The sequence below is a fragment of the Apostichopus japonicus genome, chromosome 10 (assembly GCF_037975245.1).
Source record: "Apostichopus japonicus isolate 1M-3 chromosome 10, ASM3797524v1, whole genome shotgun sequence".
Lineage (NCBI taxonomy): Eukaryota > Metazoa > Echinodermata > Holothuroidea > Aspidochirotida > Stichopodidae > Apostichopus > Apostichopus japonicus.
This window is the reverse complement of record NC_092570.1, coordinates 3553038-3573309: the sequence shown is the minus strand read 5'-3', so window position 1 is coordinate 3573309 and position 20272 is coordinate 3553038. Positions and strand designations below refer to the sequence as shown.

Below are 20272 nucleotides of genomic sequence, written 5' to 3'. Positions count from 1 at the left end.
GGTTTGTGTTCAACTATCCATTTTAAATCGTACGTGGGATAATTTTAATCATTACCAAAAAAATTATAGTGCAAACTATCGCATAATACAGAGAAAATAACGGAAAACTTTGAAAAAAAATGAAAAATATAAACATATAAGATTTTATTCCCCTCGGAAGGGCACTTCATAAATAGCATATGAGTTTGACAGACAAGGTGTTGGTTGCTTCATATCAACATTTACAAATCTTTTGCTACACAGCACTCTTACAATAATCAAACCTGGAATACATTTTGTCTTAATAAGACATTTTGCATCTGACCTTCATTCTTTTGCATCAATACTTTCACCATAGAAAAGCAAAACGCATCGGACTTCAAACCGCTTCCACAAAAGGCACGTACAAAGGTTTATGCAATAAAAATTTTACAAAATGCATTTGCTGGACAAGGTGCAAGATATCTACAATTTACTTCCATGCAGATTTCTGTGTTTTATTTTACAATATTAATATTATATATATAACTACAATCATTTACAGAAATAATTCAGTTCATTTAACTTGAATAGCCAATTGGAAGACATCTCTTTACAGAGATTTCAGGCCTGTTGTTTCAGATTTCAGGCCTGTTGTTTGTCGATGCTTACAATCATTTGGTACTGATTTAATAAAAGTGTACGGAAGACAACATTTTTAAGAAACTTTACTATTAATTAGTATTACCATTCATCTGTTGCATACATTTAAGAGGATCCATATATCTTAGTTTTAAAGCAAAAAACGATCCTGGAAGACTTGTGAGATGATGATCAGAACCTTTGTTAAGAAGACTTGCCCTCAAAATATGGTCATGTCAAAGAATGGTCACTTCCATTCAAATTTCCACAAACACTGTTCAACTTATCACGGGTCCTCAAAAATAGTTACTCTGATTTGGAGGGTTTTTTCATTAAGAATCAAGGCATAGATAGCCACTCCCCTGAGGAGTCCTGAGTGAACCGCAAGCCATCGTTGTGTCCAGATTATTTAACAATCGATGCTCCTTTGCACCTATCACAGAGATGCCTGGAATGAAGCTCAGTTAGCTGTTTCAGTATCTCAACAAAACCTTCTTTATCCGCTAATAATGCCAAGGAAAGATGTAAGTTTGGAGTATAGAGTGTACTATGGCTGCTATTTATCTCTCTGTATCTATATATTTTTCAACTAATGCCCCTGTTACACTGACCTTTAATTTGACCCCTTGAAGATTCTACTACTGCTTGTTTGGCCTTCTAGAATATCCATGATGATTGTCTGACCAAGAAATGAAGGGTTATGACAAAAGGCACTATTAATGGATCCCTGAGTGTAGTATGTATAAGCCCTGTGTTTCATATATCTATATTTTAATATTTACAAGTAGTAATGCCCAGTGTTGTAACAGACCCTAATGGTTGTCGTGTACCCTCAAACCCCTCAGAACTGATACTAAAAATTAAAACCACAGCCTTTGTCTTGCCAACTTGCAAGTTTATTCCCTTTGTCTTGATGGTCTGGCCGGCCGGGAATGTTACACTTTATCGTAATTTGGACAAGAACCCGAAGAGGGTTCCATGCGAATACATCTCCTGCCATCTGTGATCAATGCTGCTTGCGACCATATGACAACAAACCAGCCACACTAGCTACCTCCAGACTCCAGCAGGTTTGTTCTTGCTAGATTTGGATTTCCTTGTTGGTGGCTTTGTAGGTTGGTGGCCTTTCTTCTTTGGCGTGCTGGTGCCAAACTACAAAAAAATGGAGACGAAAAGAAAAGAAAAGGTATATTAGACATATACTGTGAAAGAGAAATGAAGAAACCATTTATGCAGTCTTAGTATCTTTGAAAGAGGCAATCCATGAATTGAAAATTAATATATAATAATTGTAATTATTGAGAATTAGTGGAGTATTTTCAAAAGGACACCAATCATTAAAACATATCTTGCCAAGAGAATACATAAGCATGAGATCAGTGTTAGAAGTATGTTGCATAAGAGACTTTACACAGATGTTTCAACATTCTTGGGAAGTTTTACTTTGTTTTGTCTTTTTCAAAATAAATATCTAGGGAAGCTCTTGTGCTTTTATACCGTTTTCTTGATTTGTAAGGTTGGTAACCTTACCAAGCTCACAAAATCAACTAGAGTTCTTTCATCTCTTACTTTATTGTAGCTTTTGAGTTACCTCCCCCCGACCCCCCTCCTCACCCCCCCCATCTCAGTAAATTGGAAACAGAATGCCCATAAACAACAGTACCATCGGCCTAATGAACTGATGAAAATTAATTACCTCTTTGGTCAGAATTTAATATGTAAATAAAAGATCAATTCTAGGAACACCTATTATGACAGTGCAATAGCTCGTCTAGGCTATCTGAAAATATTTGTCTTTAAGGATAAAAACACGAAAGTTTCTCAGAATTATAAAACATCTGTTTAAAGTCACTAATGCAACATATACCACATGTACATCTAAAGCTGATGTATTTCTTGGCGAGACATGTAATAAAGAGGACGCAGCAGAAGAGGAATCATACATTTATTCTTACTGTTGATGTTTGTTCGTTGCTGGAGTCAACTCTCCCTTGAAGGACTGAAGAGTTGCCTGAACTACGACCCGACCTAGAATCTTCAGCCGACCTTCGACCTGACCTTGATTCTTCCCCTGACCTTTGACCAGACTTTCCAGATGTTTGCTTCGGTACTATCACTCTAGGGTATATAAAATGACAATCATAAAGAAAAAAGGATGGGGGGGGGGGGTGGAATTCAACACAAGATAAGAGACAGACAAGATTCCAAAGTTGAAAAAAAAAATGGAAAAAAGAACTTAATGAAGTATATAAGTAAATGAACAATGAAAAACTGAATTGGGATTATAAACAATGGAAAAGAGCAAATTGCTGTTTCGTTAGATTGGGATTCAAACCATTTACCTCAGGGTTATCCTGAGGTTATTGGTGCAAATCCCGTTCTGGACCCCCCCCCCCCCCCAACAAAAAATGATGATTTCAATTCCGTTCAAAAACAAAGGTTTAGATGATGCCTGGTCATTGGTCAATCATAAATTTTGAAAATAATCAATGAGATCGGCTTATTTAAATTTATGAAGACATTTCAAATGTTTCAAATGAATCATCTGTTTGCTTTGGATACTAGTTAGTGACTTAGTCAAGGTTATACCAGGACGATTGCTTCAACTACAAATTCTTCTTTTTTTCCCTTCTTTTTTATCAAAGTTACTTTCACAAACTGTTGTGCAATAAAGTCACTGTGGGGAACTTCAGAGCAAGAGATCTTGTCCAAGAACGAGCTATCAGTTTTTTGACGTGAAGGATTGTCACCAGGGTACTACTATATACCTATCCTTGACTGGTACGACATCCCTCTGTACAGGCGTATTAGTCGGTGCAGACACTGGTGGAACATCGTGATGGTGCCTCATGTTCTGAGAGTTGTTCGGATGTTGATTACTCGTCCCATGGGATGCTTGTGACCTTGTGGAAGACACCTTCGAAGCTCTCGTACTAAATCTAGCTTTGTGAATATCTGGAGGAAGATAAATAAGCGACAAATGTATTTTGAAAACTTGAGAAGTGACATTCAAACTAAAGGAAATTAGAAATGACCACAGTCATTAAACCACTTGAAGCTCTTGGCTCAAGTGAGTGAAACCTTTTAAGAACAAACTAAATTAACTTTACACTGGCATCAGCCCAGAATGTAAAACTAACCTGAGTCCTGAGCCTTTATATTTTCCCTTCTTCTTTCTTGTCTTTTAAATGAAACTTTTCAGTCTCACTGATCAGATTATTACATACTTAAAGCTCTTGGCTTAAGTAAGGGAAATCATATCATTTGTAAGTTAGTTGCATTCTAAAATCTACAACTCTGGTTTCTTTAACAATGAAAATTCCACACCCACTTTTTAATTAGCCGTACCCTCAAGTTCTTCTGGTCCATATGACCAGGAACAGAAAAAAAAAAAAAATTCCGGAATCAAGATTTCCCCTAGACAACTAGCTGGTGACAAGGAATCCATGTTCTTGTTTTCATGAAGTACCATTGTTGGACCCAATGTAAGGTGTTTTTTTAGGGACATACATAAATGAATCCCTTCCCCCACCCCCTTCCTTCAATCTCCACTCCTCCTCCCCTTTTCCTTCCCACATTTCATCCAAATGTTAATCCTCCAATTCTAGAGCAATCATTGCACCTATCTCAAGCAATCTCTAGAGCAAGGGTAACTCAAGCACAAGCTTGCAATGAACAAAGTCTGCAAGCTCATTTGAACACACTCGGGGCGAGTCTGTACCCATTCTCTTCTTGTTTGATTTCTACTGGTACTTAACTGGGTCATTTTGAATAGCACTATATCAAACTAGTCCCAAAAGATGTACTGGTACTCTTGCTAAGAGCCGTGTACTCATTCTTCCCACTCATACCGGAGGAGAATTCTAATACTCAAGCTGTTGTGATCCGGAATGCAAGCCTGCTGGTGAATCACTACTCCAGGGACATTTAGGTGGATAAATATAACAGAATGTATGAAGAGAGAATATAAAACAAATACCTCTTGATTTGTAGTGAGTTGATTCACCGTGTTCAGGACTCTCTGAACCCAGTTGCTCGGGTACAGACGTTTGATTCAAGAGCTGGAAAATGACAAAAGAAATGACGAAAACCCGGTACCATCAGAAGACTCATCTTCTAGCAATTAAAACCATAAGTTGAATGCCACCTTCTATAGGCCAAATGCTTCAACTATCATATCTAGTAAGACAACTGTCACATCACTAAGTAACTCCTAGCTTAGTCCTCAAAAAATATGAGAACAACATGATATTATCCATCATGAAAAAAAAAAATGGCTTTCCATGGAGAGACATGTTTATCCTCCAACTGTCCAACCCCCTATCGACCCTCTCAGCCCACTAGAGTAACCCATTTCTCACCTCTTTTAGGTAATGTTGCAACAAATGTCTTCTATCTTCTTCCCGGCCAAGTCTGCTAGTTATATTCCCCAAACTGCAGCAGGAAAAAAAAAACACTAGCCCTGTCACTTAAGGGCAGAGTTGAAAAATATTCCCCAAATTGAAAAGGAAAAAAAAAAAATGCTAGCCCTGTCACTAAAGGGCATAGTTGAAATTACCACCTCTTTAACACATCATATTATGGTCACTTAACCTCTTTAATTAAAATCTAAAACAAAAGATTTTTTTCCCCTGTATCCTCTTCTCTCTTCTAAAGAATTAGTGAATCCATTTATCAATGTTGTTGTAAGATCTTTTTCAAAATATTTAAATCCACAGAGGAAAAATAATATTTCTCAAAAAAAAAAAAAAAAAAAAATCAATTTTGAAGAAATTCTAAACACAGAGAAACATCGAAAGCTAAGCAGAATTCCCAATTATATCACATTTCAAGGATAAATCAACAGGAATGTTATCATATGTAAGGAAAGCCTACGAAGAAAATCTCTCATATGACTTCACAGACCATCTTCTGGGATCAACTTCCTCAAGTGAGAGAGGGTTCAGGTTTAGCCAATCAAAATAGGGTACATTCCAACTGTATCTTAAGATATTGAGATGGGGAATTCGACTATTGGTGTGGAATAATATTCTCTTAAAGAATAAGTGTTACACAATCTGTACCCAGAATATCAATATATAACATCAGAGTTCAACACGGATGATAAAAGGGAAACTACATACGATTGGTTGGTGTTATCTAAGGGATGTTCTGAAATGCTCAAGTCATCACTCTCTGGGACAGGGGCAAAGTGGTCTTGTCCTTCTGGGGGTAGGAAAGGCAAAACATGTCAACTGTACCGTTTATAGATGTTAATTGATATATGAAACAGTATTAAAAGTAGCATTTTTAAGTTATCTTTCTCCAGATAGTATCAACTGTTTGAGGGGAAGCTAGCATTTCTAATCAGGGGTGTAGCTAGACTTCTGTTTCTAAGGGGGGGGGGGGGGGTCAATGACTTTCTAAGGGAGCAGGCATGACCTATTTTCAAAAGAAGCCCATTTTGTTTTAAATTAAAACATGAATCACTGACACAAAATACATGTGTGTAAAAGTAAGTTGGCCTGATGTTTCGATCCTAGCAGGATCTTCTTCAAAGGCTAAATGACAAGTAACAGTTACAGAAGGGACAAAATACATGTGTTCAATTTATGCTAATATTAACAGAAAAAGTATGGTTGTTCTGAAAATACTGCAGTGATAACATTGTACAAAGCAGTACAACGGTTTATGAAATTATTCTGACATGATACTTTGAAAATACTATACATCGTTTCATACACATAAAACATAACTGGCCCATCTGAAGGGCATGTTTTCGATGCCGTAACAGATACAAATCTGCCACATAGCCCTGCCTCTGCAAAGAAGAAATAGTAAAACAGACCTCTGACACTGACCTTCATAATCTTTCATTCTGGATACTTTGAGACCTCCGTACTGAGGAGCAGATCTCACAGAGGTATCATTCTCTGGTCTTTCAAAATGATACAGCTTTGAAGTTTTCATGTCTCTTGCTCCCGACGAGGTCTTTAGATCATCGGTGACCTCTTGAGGTAGCTTTCCATCCTCTGAGAACCCACTGGGCCGAACCACTTGACCGTTGTTTGGTACGCCATCTGCCGAATGGTACCTCTCTGAAATCGTTGATGATGGCATCCCGCTCGGAATGTGTCTGGTGGTGTGTGATCCAGTCAGTGGAGGTAGTGTCGGTTCACCTGTGGAGCTGTACCTCACACCAGGAGGTTGCATTGATAGTGAGGATGAGCCGTACCTCACATCAGGAGGTTGCATGGACGGTGATGTAGAACCATGCCTCACACCAGGATGCTGCAACGATAGTGATGAGGAGCCATGCCTGACATCATGAGGTTGCATGGATGGTGACGTGGAACCATGCCTCACATCATGAGGTTGCATGGGTAGTGATGATGAGCCATACCTCACATCATGAGGTTGCATGTTTAGTGATGTTGAATGATACCTCAAGCTGAGAGGTTGTGAGCCTGATGATGCCATCTCATACCTCATTGGAAGAGGCTGATTGTACACTTCTGACTCCATTGGCTGCGACACAATGGATGACATGGCCATAAAGGACAAGTTTCCTTTATCTGTTGTATTTCCATTCCCCTCTGTGTGAGATACCTGGACTCCTCCTCCCCCTCCCCTATCAGAACTGGATGATAATGTTTGGTAACCCGCATCTGTGTTGAGACTGTTCATTAATTGTAGGAGAGGCTGCTCGACAGAGGTTCTGATCTGTTGTTGCACCCTAGGGTGTCCAGTGAGAGATTGATCAGTCACCATCTGATTGGTGTTTGGTGTATGGTCACTGGCTACCGATGAATGGAATTGATTCTGAAACAAAAGTACAACATGACAATGGCAGAGCTAAGGGATGTGTGGGGAGTGGGAGGGGAGGGATGCAAAGAAATTTGTGAGAAGAAAATTGCCTTAAAAACCACAATTTTGTTCTAACAATCTCGTGAAAAAGAAGATATCTCTCATCAAAAGTAAGATGTGACGATATAAAGCAGGCATCTTTAATTAATTTCAACAAGGTCCAAGTGAGAAACACTAATTGGGGCAAAGGGCCAGATAGAGCCGATATCTTCTTATATATCGTATTGTAGGCTATCGTATAAAAATGCCAGGCTGGGCTGACCTCTAGGGAGCCAAGTCGTAAGGGCCGCATAACCGATTAGTGTAAGAAATCATTCACAGCCTGGATTTGGCCGGCAGGCCACCCGTTTATATGAACCTCGGATACATGGGTAAAAGCAATGCACACTTACTGCAGAAGAAGCGGCTGGTGAGGAGCCTAACTCTCCCAGCATCATCAAAGAATCACTGGTGTAACTCTGTAGACAATGCTGAAGTTTGTTAATGATCGTTGACCTGGTAATAAGAAGAAAAAATGGCATGAACTCACAAGACAAATTGATTTACACAATTATAATTACGTCTATATTTCCAAGAAAGGGGTTTCTCTGAACCTTGACTTATTTCTCAATACATATATATATATATACCTATATATATAATCAGCGTCCATAGCCTAGTGGTCAGGGTGTCCACATATAAAGCGGGAGGCCCGGGTTCGAACCCCGGTAGAGGCTTGAAGTTTTTTCCCTGTTCTTGATTTTCCAACTCATTACGATTTTGGTTGTATATAGATTCATTTGCCTTTGTCGTTTACCTCCATTTCATTAACATATATATATATGTATATATAAATATATATATATATATATATATATATATATATATATATATATATATATATATATATATACATACATACCAGGCCTCGACAAATACGGTCGCCAACTCGCCAATGGCGACTAGAATTTGCGACTGGCGAGCAAAAAATGCATTACGCTTGACATTTTGGCGAGTGGCTCATTCGCTTACTGCCTTTATACGATAGGCTTACTATTAACTTGTGATCCAATCAACAAAGGCCTATTGCCTAATGTTACACATCACAGTAGAATTATCAAGTGCACTGTTACAAGTAGGTCCTAAGGAACAGCTCTGTTCACCAGCTCGAAACTTATTTGATACTAATCGACTAAATGATGCACGATAGGTGTAACCAAACTGGAAAACTACAAACTCAAATAAATGCGTAACGACAACTCAAACAGGGGTAACGCATGAATATCATGTTTTAAACACTTTCGACGAAGCACAATTTAAATAGATCATTTTTGCTGTAAACAACTAACAGTAACACTAAACCGCGATATCCTAAGTTAGGCCATACTACCTAGGCTTATGGGACACAAACACTTTGCAAGAAAAAATGGCGAGTAAATTTAACGTTTTGGTGAGTAGAATTTTAGACTCGGTCGCCAGTTGGCGAGTAGTTAAAAAAAAAATTGTCGAGGCCTGATATATATATATATATAAACATATATATATGTGTCTTAAATGTTGATGGTTATCCCTAAACAACCCTTCTTTGATGTAAGTTTAACATAGGGTGTCAAAGGTAATCGGTTGGTACTTACCGGTGACCCTGGGCCTGTTCAAGCTTGGAGCTTAATTTTAAAACTTCCTGATGACTGAGGTCAAGTCTAGAGGGGCAGAATTGAAACGAGATTAAGACAACATCAAGAGACCTTAACAGAAAACTTTTAGATGTAATCATTTCACAATGCATTCTTTTACAAGGCATGGAATTTATACATAATACAGCTTGGGAAATATATCTTTAAACTTTCTCAATATTTAAACAGCTGATTAATAATTTTAGGCTTCAAAATATGCAAACCTCATGCAAATTCCATCAGAGCTACTTTTAAAGTCCCTCAAGTAACTTGCGCATTACTCTGTATGAACAGAGCAAAATCATTTTCCTTCGAACCTTGCCCACCCCAGTCTCCCCACACACATGCCCTAACTGCCATCTTCCCCCCACCCCAGTGCACCTTTCAAAATGAGTAATGGACTTATGATTAACCCTATCTCTGCCATCACTGAGACTACACATTGTACTTTAATGTAATCTAACAAAGACCAGGGAAAATTGTCTGGACGACAAGATATATATTTAAATAATAGTCATTTGTACTTTCAAATTCACTTAAATACCAAAAAATATATATGAGGGTATCTTATTTCAATCAAATGTGCCAATCTTATCCTGAGGAATACTTCAAGGCAGGTTTGGTAAAATTATTATTGCCCACACTCAATATGACACTTTCAAATAGCAAATGTTTTTTTTTTCTTTTTTAGTATTTTTAATCGTCAGGTGCGAGATGAAATCTGTAGGAGAGAGAGACAAGATCATCTGAGATTCCTCACTTTGCTTGAAATTGATCAATACTGGATTGGTATCTGACTTCCTTCTTCTTCATCTCCTTGGAACTCTCCTCTCTCAGCCTCCTAAGTTCCTCCCCCTGCCTCTCAGCCATCTCTGCAATCTGGGCATGATGAGCCTCTCTCTGTTTCTCGAGCTGATGGCTTGTCTCCTCCTGGAGGAGCTCCATCCTCTCCAGTATCAGCCTCTCCATCTGCTCTTTCCAGTCCATCTCCTGCCTCTGGAGCGATGCCTCAAACTGAGCTTGCTTCAAGTTCAGCTCCAGGGACAATGATTCCTGTTGAAATGAGCAAAAATATGAATATGGATACGATAGGGGTGGATCCTGTTTGATACAAACTATCGATAACATGACCCAAGGGGAAGAGGTGCAAGGAAGCCCATTCTCCCCTACCGCCTTCCCCACCCTATGCACCACCTGACACTCACACAAATTATTAAATATGAACCTGTTGTTAGTAAGAATAGGATCCCATCAGTAAATTTCTTTCTTTAAATATATCCATCACAAGGAAGAACAATCTCTGATGGTTATTTGCAAGTGGAGGCTTTGATTACGGGGTGGCGACAGTTCCCATGATCAGGTGTGTAGCAGCCAAACTCACCCCCCCCCTCCCCCTCTTATCAATTAAAAATCATATCTAAATCTGAATTTCATTTTACAGAGCTGATAACTTAGAACTAAATATGTCCAGAGTGACACACAAAGAGAAAAAGAAGAAAACCCCATATATAATTAACATCCAGATGAAAAATCTAAATATTTCACTTTAACTTTAGACTTATATATTTTGTTTTGTTATTATGAGAATCAATTATTTAATATTTCATTGAAACAATGGTTACCTTTTCCTGACGAGTCTTAGCCAGCTGATCATTTAAGCGAGTTATCTTCTCCTTTCTCTCGTTGCTTTCTGTGATCGCATTCCTAACCGCCGCAGCTTCACTCTCCAACGTGCCTTTTAGTTCCTTCTGCTTCAAATCAAACTCTTCTTCGACTCTTGCTAAACTCTTAGTCAGGGCAACCTCTTTCTCTCTCCACTGAGAACGTTCCTGCATACAAGATGGGACGGGACGGGACGAGAGCAGAAGCGGAGCTCAGATAGAGAAATAAAATGTACTTCTTAGCAAGAAAACGTTAATCTCTAATCCACCAACAACGGTTACCTAAGTTTCAACTCGGGGAAGACTGATATGTGTAATAATGTTAATTTCAACAGCTCCTACCTCTCCTCTTCCCCTGTTTGTTTGTTTCTTTCTTCTCTCCATCCCTTGTCTACTATTCCCTTTACATCTATCTCTTTGTGTTCACCATGCTCATTAACCTGTCTGTATTCTGTGCATGGTTTGGCCCTTCTGTTACTGTAACTTGTCATTTAGCTTTTGAAGAAGATCCTGCTAGGATCGAAACGTCAGGCCAACTTACTTTTACACAATTTCAACAGCTGTAGAAGTGCAATAATAAAAGCATTTCCATACATTTTTTATCTTTGAGAAACATTACCTTAAAACATTAAAGCAAAATATTTATAAAAATGGATGAAACAACAGGGAAGTAATGCAAGACTGGATTCTTTTCAAATAACTGATTCTTTTTTGGCTGCTCTGAAAGAAGCTCTTCAAATTTCCCGTTATCATCCTTTCAGCCAGTCACGTTTAATAAACACAAATGAAACAATGTTTTATGATGAAAACATTATGAGCCAGCAGCACATTGCCAAACTGAAGCTAAGCTGACTCATTTTAACAGACAAAGCATGGAACAATTTGTGGATGGTCAAACAGTGTGCATGTCAAAATGACCGATGAAGCATTTTACACCAGTTTTAAGTTGTTTCCGCTTCTGTCTGAGGAAACTGAACCTCATCAGCAATATTATATCTAAATCTACCCAGTGTTTTAACAAATGTAACCAATGTAGGTAAAATAAAGTCGCATGCTACCTAAGCAAAGCACCAGCGGTTAAATAACATAAGACAGTGGTTGTGTGTTCATCAGTCAATCATTTGTAAGGCTATGCGTCTTCACTAAAGGTAAGGTCACGAAGATGGGAGTTGAGTCGGGTTGCCTTCGGTCCAGGGGGGGGGAGGAGGGGGAGTGTGTGGCCGGCTTTACAATGAAGGGAAGTCTACAAATAACACAGATCTTTGGTATTTTATTTCATATACTTGATGAAGCCAACCTTCGCTAGCATATCCTGAACTTTCTTCACGTGTTGTTCTGCTGCAACTCTCTCCTCCACTGCGTGCTCCATCTGCTGGATGGACAGCGCCATCTGTTGTTTCATATCCTCGACGTGAGATGACGATTCGTCTTTCACTTGATTAAGCTGGGCATTTTCAAAATGACCAAACAAAACAAAAAGTAGGAGAAATATGTCAACAGCTAAGAGCGGGCAATTTTCTACATTAGAGATTGAAGGAATAATCATAACACTGTTATTATCTTCCAGTATAATAAACAAACTCAACTGAATATAAGATAGAGGTTGCAATTCTAGCATGTCAGGCCCGGTCACACAAGGTAAAAAGTATCGTCCATGAATGATACATAATAGGGGTCTCAAAATTTTTAAATATTGTTCAGAACTGCAGAAAGCATTACTGAGTAGGGAACTGCCTAGATATTGTTTATATTTATAATTAAATATATATATATACATAAATACATATAAATATATATATAATATAATATATAGATAGATGTGTATATGTTTGCGTGTATTTATGTATGTATATATATGTACATTATATATATCTATCTATATATATATATATGAATATATATATACATTAATATATATACATGATATATATTTATAGTATAGAGTCATATCTGGGGCTACAAAACTTCTGCAAAGTAGTCTCAAGGTTGTTTGAATCTTGAGTCACTATTGAGTCATGTTTACTAGTTAGTGTACGTACATTATGCAATGCAACCTAGCGACTCAAGGTGACTCACCTCAGATTGTAACGTCTCTTGCGATAATCTCAGTTCTCTGTTTTCTTTCTCTCTGACCTCCAGCTCTTGTTCTCTCATCCTAGCAATCTGTGAAAATTTGCAAAATATCGATAAAAACAAAACCAAAAAGAAAAGGAAAAAAAGGAAGAAAAAGGAAACCATTATCACTAATGGTTATAAAAAGGAGCTGAAAAAAGTTGATCAAAACCAAAAACTGTTTGACAAAGTTTTGCAAATTTAGTTCCACAATGTGAAGTATTTTCAGTAAGTGCTGAAGATGTTGCTCAGGATGAGTGTAGCTCAGCTCAGAATTGCCCTGTGAGAACAACTGGCCAGTAAACAGCACAAATGTTTTGTGTAGTACAGACCAACTACAAAGCCTTGTATTACAATTTACAAACTACCGCTGCACATAAAACAAACAAACACTCTCACCAAACATATCTTGTGACATGATTCAATACTCACATGTTCGTGTTTTTCACATTCTCTCTTCAGACGGTCCAATGTTTCCAGCTTTTCCTTATCTTTAGATTTCCAATCAGACATAATTTTGCTAAAATTCTGCAGAAAAAACACAAGAACAACAATGGAGCAGACAAAACTAAAGAAATACACCTTATGTGAAAGGGCTATTAAAATGGCATTTGAATCGAACACAGAAAATTTAGAAATATAGATTTAAATTAAATAAAAAGAATAAATAAAAAAAAACAGAGCCAGACTTTTGGGCATGATTGGAGAGCCTCATTTTACTCCACTCATTTACTAATTGACAAACAATGAAGTCATTGACAAACAAATTTATTCAATTTTTCCCCCCCTTTATTTTTCAAAGACGATCATCTCATGGCATTTATACTGAGAAATACATTTAATGGCAAATGCAAGAGGAATCATACAATGGATGGATCTTCAGTGGGGTAACATCATTTAATATTGTTTACGTTTAAAATAGCAACAAGCCACATTAAATACGACTCGTACACAACTTAAAACCAAAAACCAACCTTTTCCACTTGAGCTATCATGGAATCCTTCTTCCTCCTTGTGGCTTCAGCGACCGCCAATAGCTGCTGATTCTCCAGTAGTTTAGACTGAAGCTCCTTTATTTGTAGCTCACAGTGCTTTATATAACAATCACAGCAAAAAGAAAGAAAAAAAGAGAGAAAGTGACAATCTAATCATTATGCATACTGTACACGACACATTGTTCAATGCTGGTAGTTTACAAAAAACTTGACAAATGTCTACTTTGGTGCCATGTTGATTATTTGAATGCTGGGGGAGGGGAGGCAAGTGGGGGGGAGACTGTAGCATATCCCTATCAAAGTTGTGTGGGACATCATCCTTTGTGCTCTGCAGTTTAACACTGTTGACAATGCTGGTCTGTAGAGATAATCTCCAATGTTTGATATTGAGTCAACTTTCCTGTAGGTTTTCCTTTTGACATGGTGTGTTAAACGATGCCACACTTGTGTGAACCAACCAACCAAACTGTATTAATTCTAATAGATCTGAACTTGTAAGGGCAAATCTAACAACAAAACAGAGAGAAAATAGCCTTGACACACATGCATTGTGTAGACGATAACAAATTGCTACAATTTAAATAACATAACAGTTACTCAATTCTTAAAGAAAATGGACCCCTCTTCTAACTACATAAGCAGAAGCTAGTTAGGATTATGAGAAACTATTTGGACATCAATTTGATAGATATATAAAACATCTCATGAGTTGAAACATATAAATATGAAGACAAGCGTCTCAAGAATATAGGCAACATGATACAAATAATCAACTTTACTTATGGGTATCAGAATACATTAATCACCTGTGCTATTGAATACAAAAACAATACATTAGAGGTCTAATCAATGCAGCATCTAAAGACCTACAAGTTTTGTATGTTTTAGAGATGCGGGTCATAACTCGCTGAAAACATATTACTTTAGAATTGCCTTTGATGTTTGAACTGTACAATATTTTTGTATCACCATAGCTTTAATGTATTTTTCTATCCTATTATAGGTTTGATGGTGTATACCTTTGAGGCAATATTTTTGTACTATTTACTTTTGAATGTTTCCTGTATTTTAAATGTCTCCTGTATATTAATTGTTTTCAATTCCTGTAAAGCGCTTCGAGCAGCGTTGCTGATGAACGCGCTATATAAGTACTAATTTTATTTATTTATTTTATAACTTATCCGGTATAGCATCCCACAATGCTATACAGAATGGTCAAGCTGCCATACAAGTGTATTAGTTTTACAGTATAACAGTTGTCTACACAGGAACTGTAGTATTCAATGAGAGAATGACAACTTCAGAGCCTCAAAAATGCTAGACACAAAATTTAAACACTAAATTATTCACTGGGAGGTGTATTTGTTCCTTGATTAGTTCCCGGTCCGAAATCCTGAGAATGAAAACATTTTCAGCGACCGCTTGATAGATTTTAAAGCATTATATAATCATCGGAAGATTCCAGGCTCCGTGCTTACTTTACGACGATACTTTTCTTTCTCCAAGGCCTCCTGCAGTATATAGCTCTCAGACTGGAAACTAGCAACGTGGGATTGCATGCCCCCTTGAAGAGATTGAATATTTGAAGCCAGACCACTGTCGAAGGGTAAACTGTACGGCGACGTGTCTTCCATCATTGGAGTAATCCCTCTGTAGAAATAAACCCAAGACATATGACAGACGCCATATGATCACTTATTCAAAGACATCGATTCGGTCTCTCATTTTGAGGAAGCCAAATATTGCGTCACATTTGCTAAGTCTCTCCTGGAGCATCTGACCATCCAAACTATTCTCAGAGATTGAAGAAAGAGTTTTCTAACAAAAATGGTCTCGAGAAGGGATTAGCGTGATGGGTGGAGGGGTGGGGGGTGGAATTGAGGGCGACGGTGGAATAGTTGAACATGGAACAGTAGTGTGCATTACTTAATATTTAGCATATTTATAGCATCACTTAAACAGCTACAGTATGCTTTATTTATTTACTTATTTCTTTCTTTTTGGTCATCAATAAAATGAAGTAGTTTGACTGTATTCATTGTGGCATTCGAATTCACGATATTTTGGAAGAGGTGGTTCCAATTGGAGCGAGTGTCATTGTGTACTAAGGGCTTCTAGCTGTGCTTCTTGAGGCATTTAAATATGTGGTCTGTTGAAGGAAACCATCTCTATGAAAGTAACAGAATTTTAAAGTGAATAAAGGAAAACTGCTAGCAAACTGCTCATCTACTGCGTAGGTAAATATGTCAAAGTAAGAGGGCCTGACATTTCTGTCCTAGCAGAATCTGCTTTCAGAGGCCTCTGAATGCAGATCCTGCTAGGGATAAAAAATGTCTAGCTTAAAAGTCTTATTCTAAATTAAAAACGTTAGAGTGCATGAAGCAGAAGGCACTACTGTATGTACAATCTATTAAAAATACACATCACCCAAAACTTCCAACACACTGATACACTCTCCCTTTAATACAATTGAACTTTTACATGATTGACATGATGGTCGGGTCTAGTGCATTGACCATGATTTTATTTGGGAAAAAAAAAGAAATCTTGCAAAGAATGGATCTTACACATTAAAAAGGTACATAAAAACCATAAATTCTGACCTCAACAGATGTTCAGTGAGGGTACTATCAGCTGACAAACGATGCCCATCATAATCTGTGAGGGGTGATCGGTCCTTGGAAAAGTCATCCCTGTGTGACATCTGCAAGGAATTTAATTATACATGGTAACTATATGGGTCATTCCATGTCAAATCAACCAGTGGTCCCCAGGTGACCCTCTCAGATTTTGATGAAACTTCATAAGAATGATGTCCCAAATGAACACATACAAAAAAGTTAAATCATACTCCATGTCGTTTTCGAGATATAGCCCGTTGAAATTTGGTCAAGGCGGCCATTTTGTGCGTGCGCGATTCGCGAAAAGTGACTTTTGTGATATTTTCCGACTTTGAAAGCTCATAATTCAGTCTTTGTACCAGCTAGAGAGCTCAAATTTGGTATTCTATCTTACTTTTGGCCAAAATTCATGAATCTGCACTCAATTCAACTGTATCTCCTTTATATTCCTGGTTATGATCACCCAAAGTAGGCACTTATTCAGCCGAAAATGTTTTTTGTGATTTTTAGGGTCACCCTGTGCCCACATGAGGGGTCATATGAATCCTATATTCCTTGGGTATTATCTATGGTTGGATGTCTATACCCATATCCTTTTCAATCAAGTCATAAACACATCTTAAATTTTTCTTTCTGTAGATTACAGTATATATTGCAAGAAAGCTGACTGCTGTAAAATACTTTGACAGATCGAGTGAACAAGAAGGTATTGTCAAGTATATTGGTAGCTATCTGAACTTCAATACACGGCAGTATGGGATGATCTAGAGACTGTTTTTATTACAATTATACTGTATTATTAGTACTTACTAACATCTCATGTTCAGACTCTACATGGCCTCTGACTCTTGCCAGATTGGTTCCCCCTTGACGTAACTCGATGTCTTCACTTCGATCAAAACTACAGACAAAATCTCTCCTCCTGCCTTGTACGATCGGATTTGCACCGTCCGCTTCCGATGCTCTACCTACAAATGATTCTCCTCGGATCGTATTAAGAGACTTTGATCGCTGACTGTTCTGCTGAAAGCTTTCTAGTTTCCTCGGGGTGAGTAGAGAGGCGGGCAAACCTCTATCCCTTTCAACACTGTTGCTGACACGGCCATCACACTGAACAGCTAGGTGGGTTTGTTTCGTACCTTGTGGTAGTGACTTATTAATCGTCGATGGTTGGGATGTCGATCTATCGCTGCTTGCAAGACTCTTACTGTTACCGTCAAAGACCGGTTTCTCTGAGAGAGGTGAAAAGATCGACGAGACCGTTTGGCCATCTTCATTTTGCCACATCAGATTCCTCCTAGCCTTCTCATCCTCTTCGCCGCCAGCCAGGCTTCCCATGAGTCTGGCAGTATCAAACTGTGGTGAGACTTCTGTATCAGACAACTGACCTAGAGGTAACAGAGTGGATGCTAACAGTTCTGCTGTGTTGGCACTGCTACGAGCCGAGATTGTGCGTTCATCCTGAGCAGGGCTTGCACCAGCTGATGACTCTGAAATGGTACCCAAAGGTTCGATGCCACTCATGGCATCACTGTCAGCTACCAGTGGTATGCCTGCCATCACAAGCACAGCATTGAGCTGAAACAAGATAAGGTTACCGTCAGAATACACTATGAATGAAAGTGAACTCTTATTGGAAACAACCTAGTTTGCAAGCATTCATAGTTCATACACGTATCTTCTTAGTAGGAAGCAATATTTTGGATGTTCTCACAGATAATTGAGTTTGAGACAATATGCTGGTACCAAGCTAACAGTTAGTTACTGTGGCCTGTAGGTTAGGAAACAGTGTGGCAAGGATAAGGTGACCATATTATTCTTCAGAAATTCTGGGGAATGATACTGATATTCACCCCCCTCCCCCTCACTAAATATGTTTCAAGGGATGGATGAGATTTTAAGATCTCAATTTTAGGTAAATTGTTCCTCGCTTTGACAATATGGTAAATCTGATCTTGAATCAAACCATTGATGAAATCACTTGTGATGGAAACGGTCCCAAAATATGCTCCCTGGTACCCGTTTGGGTCAGTCCTGCAGGTACCCACCCATTCATTACGCATTTTAACCTAAAACCCAACTAAGCCTATACTTATAGCATACATACGCCTAGATGTGTAGAGGCTATGCAGGCCTTCAACCACATAGATAGCAACACTTTAACTACTCATTTAACTTATGAACAGATTAAGTCTGTGTACTTATATATTCTACTTATGAATATCCTGATTGCTATTTCAAAAGCAGCACATGTGATGTTCCTCCTGGGCTTCTTATGATATATTTAGTGATCTATGTAAAGTTGTAACTAATGTGCAACTCTATGGCCTTTCAAGCCTAACAGTAACAGTGCAATGCCCCATTGAATTAATGACTTATGAAGATGTTGTTTGCATGATTGAAGAATTCCTGAAAGCATTTGTATATTGCATTAAATTGAAATAATTAAAAATCGGGAGATAATTTACTTTATATTTTGAAAAAGAAAACAATAAATTTACGGAACTAGGGCAGCGATATCACACTTGTGCCAGGCCTATCCAACCTATTCTTTGATTGCTCTTTCAGCGCTCCAGGAGGTCCCGGCTATTTATAGATTACAGGTACTTGGAAAGTCTGTAGAAACAACGCCAATCAACCCCTTATTGTTAAATAGTGATGTCCGTTGTGAAAATATGGACCAAGCACCATATTTTTCACAGGGGTGACAGGGTCTACTTCTGCCCAAGAGTACAAAGGTCAAGTTTTGTAGCATCGAAAGTATGCAAGCACATAATGTGGGGAGAGATTACTTTTGCCATACATTACAGTGTACACATTTTAAACTAAGTAACTTGTATGTATATGTGATCTTCCCGCAAGCAGGAACTCGCGAAAGAAGCCATGGAGGCTTATAGACTCGCAAGCTGACCGAAGCCAATCTCTCGGCACACATTCATTTAACGTCCATGTCAGGAAGTTGTTATTGAACAACACCCTTGCCAGACGACACACATTGCTGTCGGCGGAGAATCGAACCAGGGATCTCATGACTGGGAGACGCCGGCGTTAACCACTAGGCTATACACTCCGCCTTAGGTAAACAAACTTAGGTAAACAAACTTGGTTTGAATATCAAACTTTCTTGGGTGGGAACAGTAACAAATTTTCACCAAATTTTACAATTTGAGACATCCAAATAATAGGGAATATCACAAATTTATGATGAAGTTACGGAAGAATACACATACATCTTTTTCCTTCGTTTATTTTGAATAGTTCAAATAAAAAATATCAATGAAGATGGAGACAATGTATTGTTACTGATTTTAACAAATTTCCGGACTGGGTACCGGGTATGCCTAGCAAGTTTGTCTGTCGGTCCTCCGGGTTCATGTTCCCATTGTCCTTATTTTTGTCTTTTAAAAGAAGTTAAAGAACTTTATATTCTCATCGCGAAGTAACTGTCGACCATTCTATTCCTAGTCTAGCATTGTGTTATGCTGCAAAAAGGTTAGTCCTAGCCTAACGTTAGCCTTATGTTTTGCATAGGTTTAAGTTAGGCCTCGGCTAATTTACTTGATTGCTTATGTCGAACGCGTGGTCAATTATATTCTGCAAAATAGAAGACTGTGATACTTCGTGGTATCATATAATGACAGTTATTCGACGGAGAAAACCTTTTCACTTTTGTCAAATCCTTTCTCCGCTAGGCAACATCGCATGGGTCGTACAACTTTTTCAACGGCGTAAGTTAGTTTTAAATTTAGTAGCAACAGCAAAACTAGACAACAATCTTCCAAATT

General features: G+C 38.2%; 1 protein-coding gene across 4 annotated transcripts; it reads right to left on the bottom strand.

The window, feature by feature from the left end:
• Window positions 1–120: 120 nt before the first annotated feature.
• Window positions 121–20271, bottom strand: LOC139974791 (uncharacterized). 4 transcript variants are annotated; one of them, XM_071982222.1, is made up of 19 exons: window positions 20155–20271; window positions 17298–18065; window positions 16470–16570; window positions 15345–15516; window positions 13846–13962; window positions 13304–13399; window positions 12836–12922; window positions 12057–12203; window positions 10721–10927; window positions 9859–10151; window positions 9060–9125; window positions 7839–7941; window positions 6441–7401; window positions 5724–5805; window positions 4962–5034; window positions 4580–4661; window positions 3369–3555; window positions 2544–2718; window positions 121–1752 (listed from the first exon to the last, which is right to left on the bottom strand). In XM_071982222.1, the coding sequence occupies exons 2-19, from the start codon at window positions 18045–18047 to the stop codon at window positions 1651–1653; spliced, it is 3801 nt and encodes a 1266-aa protein (XP_071838323.1). In that variant the 5' UTR covers window positions 18048–18065; window positions 20155–20271; the 3' UTR covers window positions 121–1650. The 4 variants fall into 4 exon arrangements, with proteins under 4 accessions (XP_071838323.1, XP_071838320.1, XP_071838321.1 ...); XM_071982219.1 differs by having other exon boundaries at window positions 20147–20266; XM_071982220.1 differs by having other exon boundaries at window positions 2556–2718; window positions 20147–20266.
• Window position 20272: the final 1 nt, after the last annotated feature.

Bases quoted from the DNA above. Each gene is read 5' to 3' on its own strand.
- LOC139974791 (XM_071982219.1), bottom strand. From the start codon at position 20,191: ATGCGATGTTGCCTAGCGGAGAAAGGATTTGACAAAAGTGAAAAG. The intron at 9,126-9,858 runs GTGAGGAATCTC...CTGCCCCTCTAG, and splicing joins ATTGATCAATTTCAAGCAAA to ACTTGACCTCAGTCATCAGG. The intron at 3,556-4,579 runs GTATTTGTTTTA...ATCTTCCTCCAG, and splicing joins AACTCACTACAAATCAAGAG to ATATTCACAAAGCTAGATTT.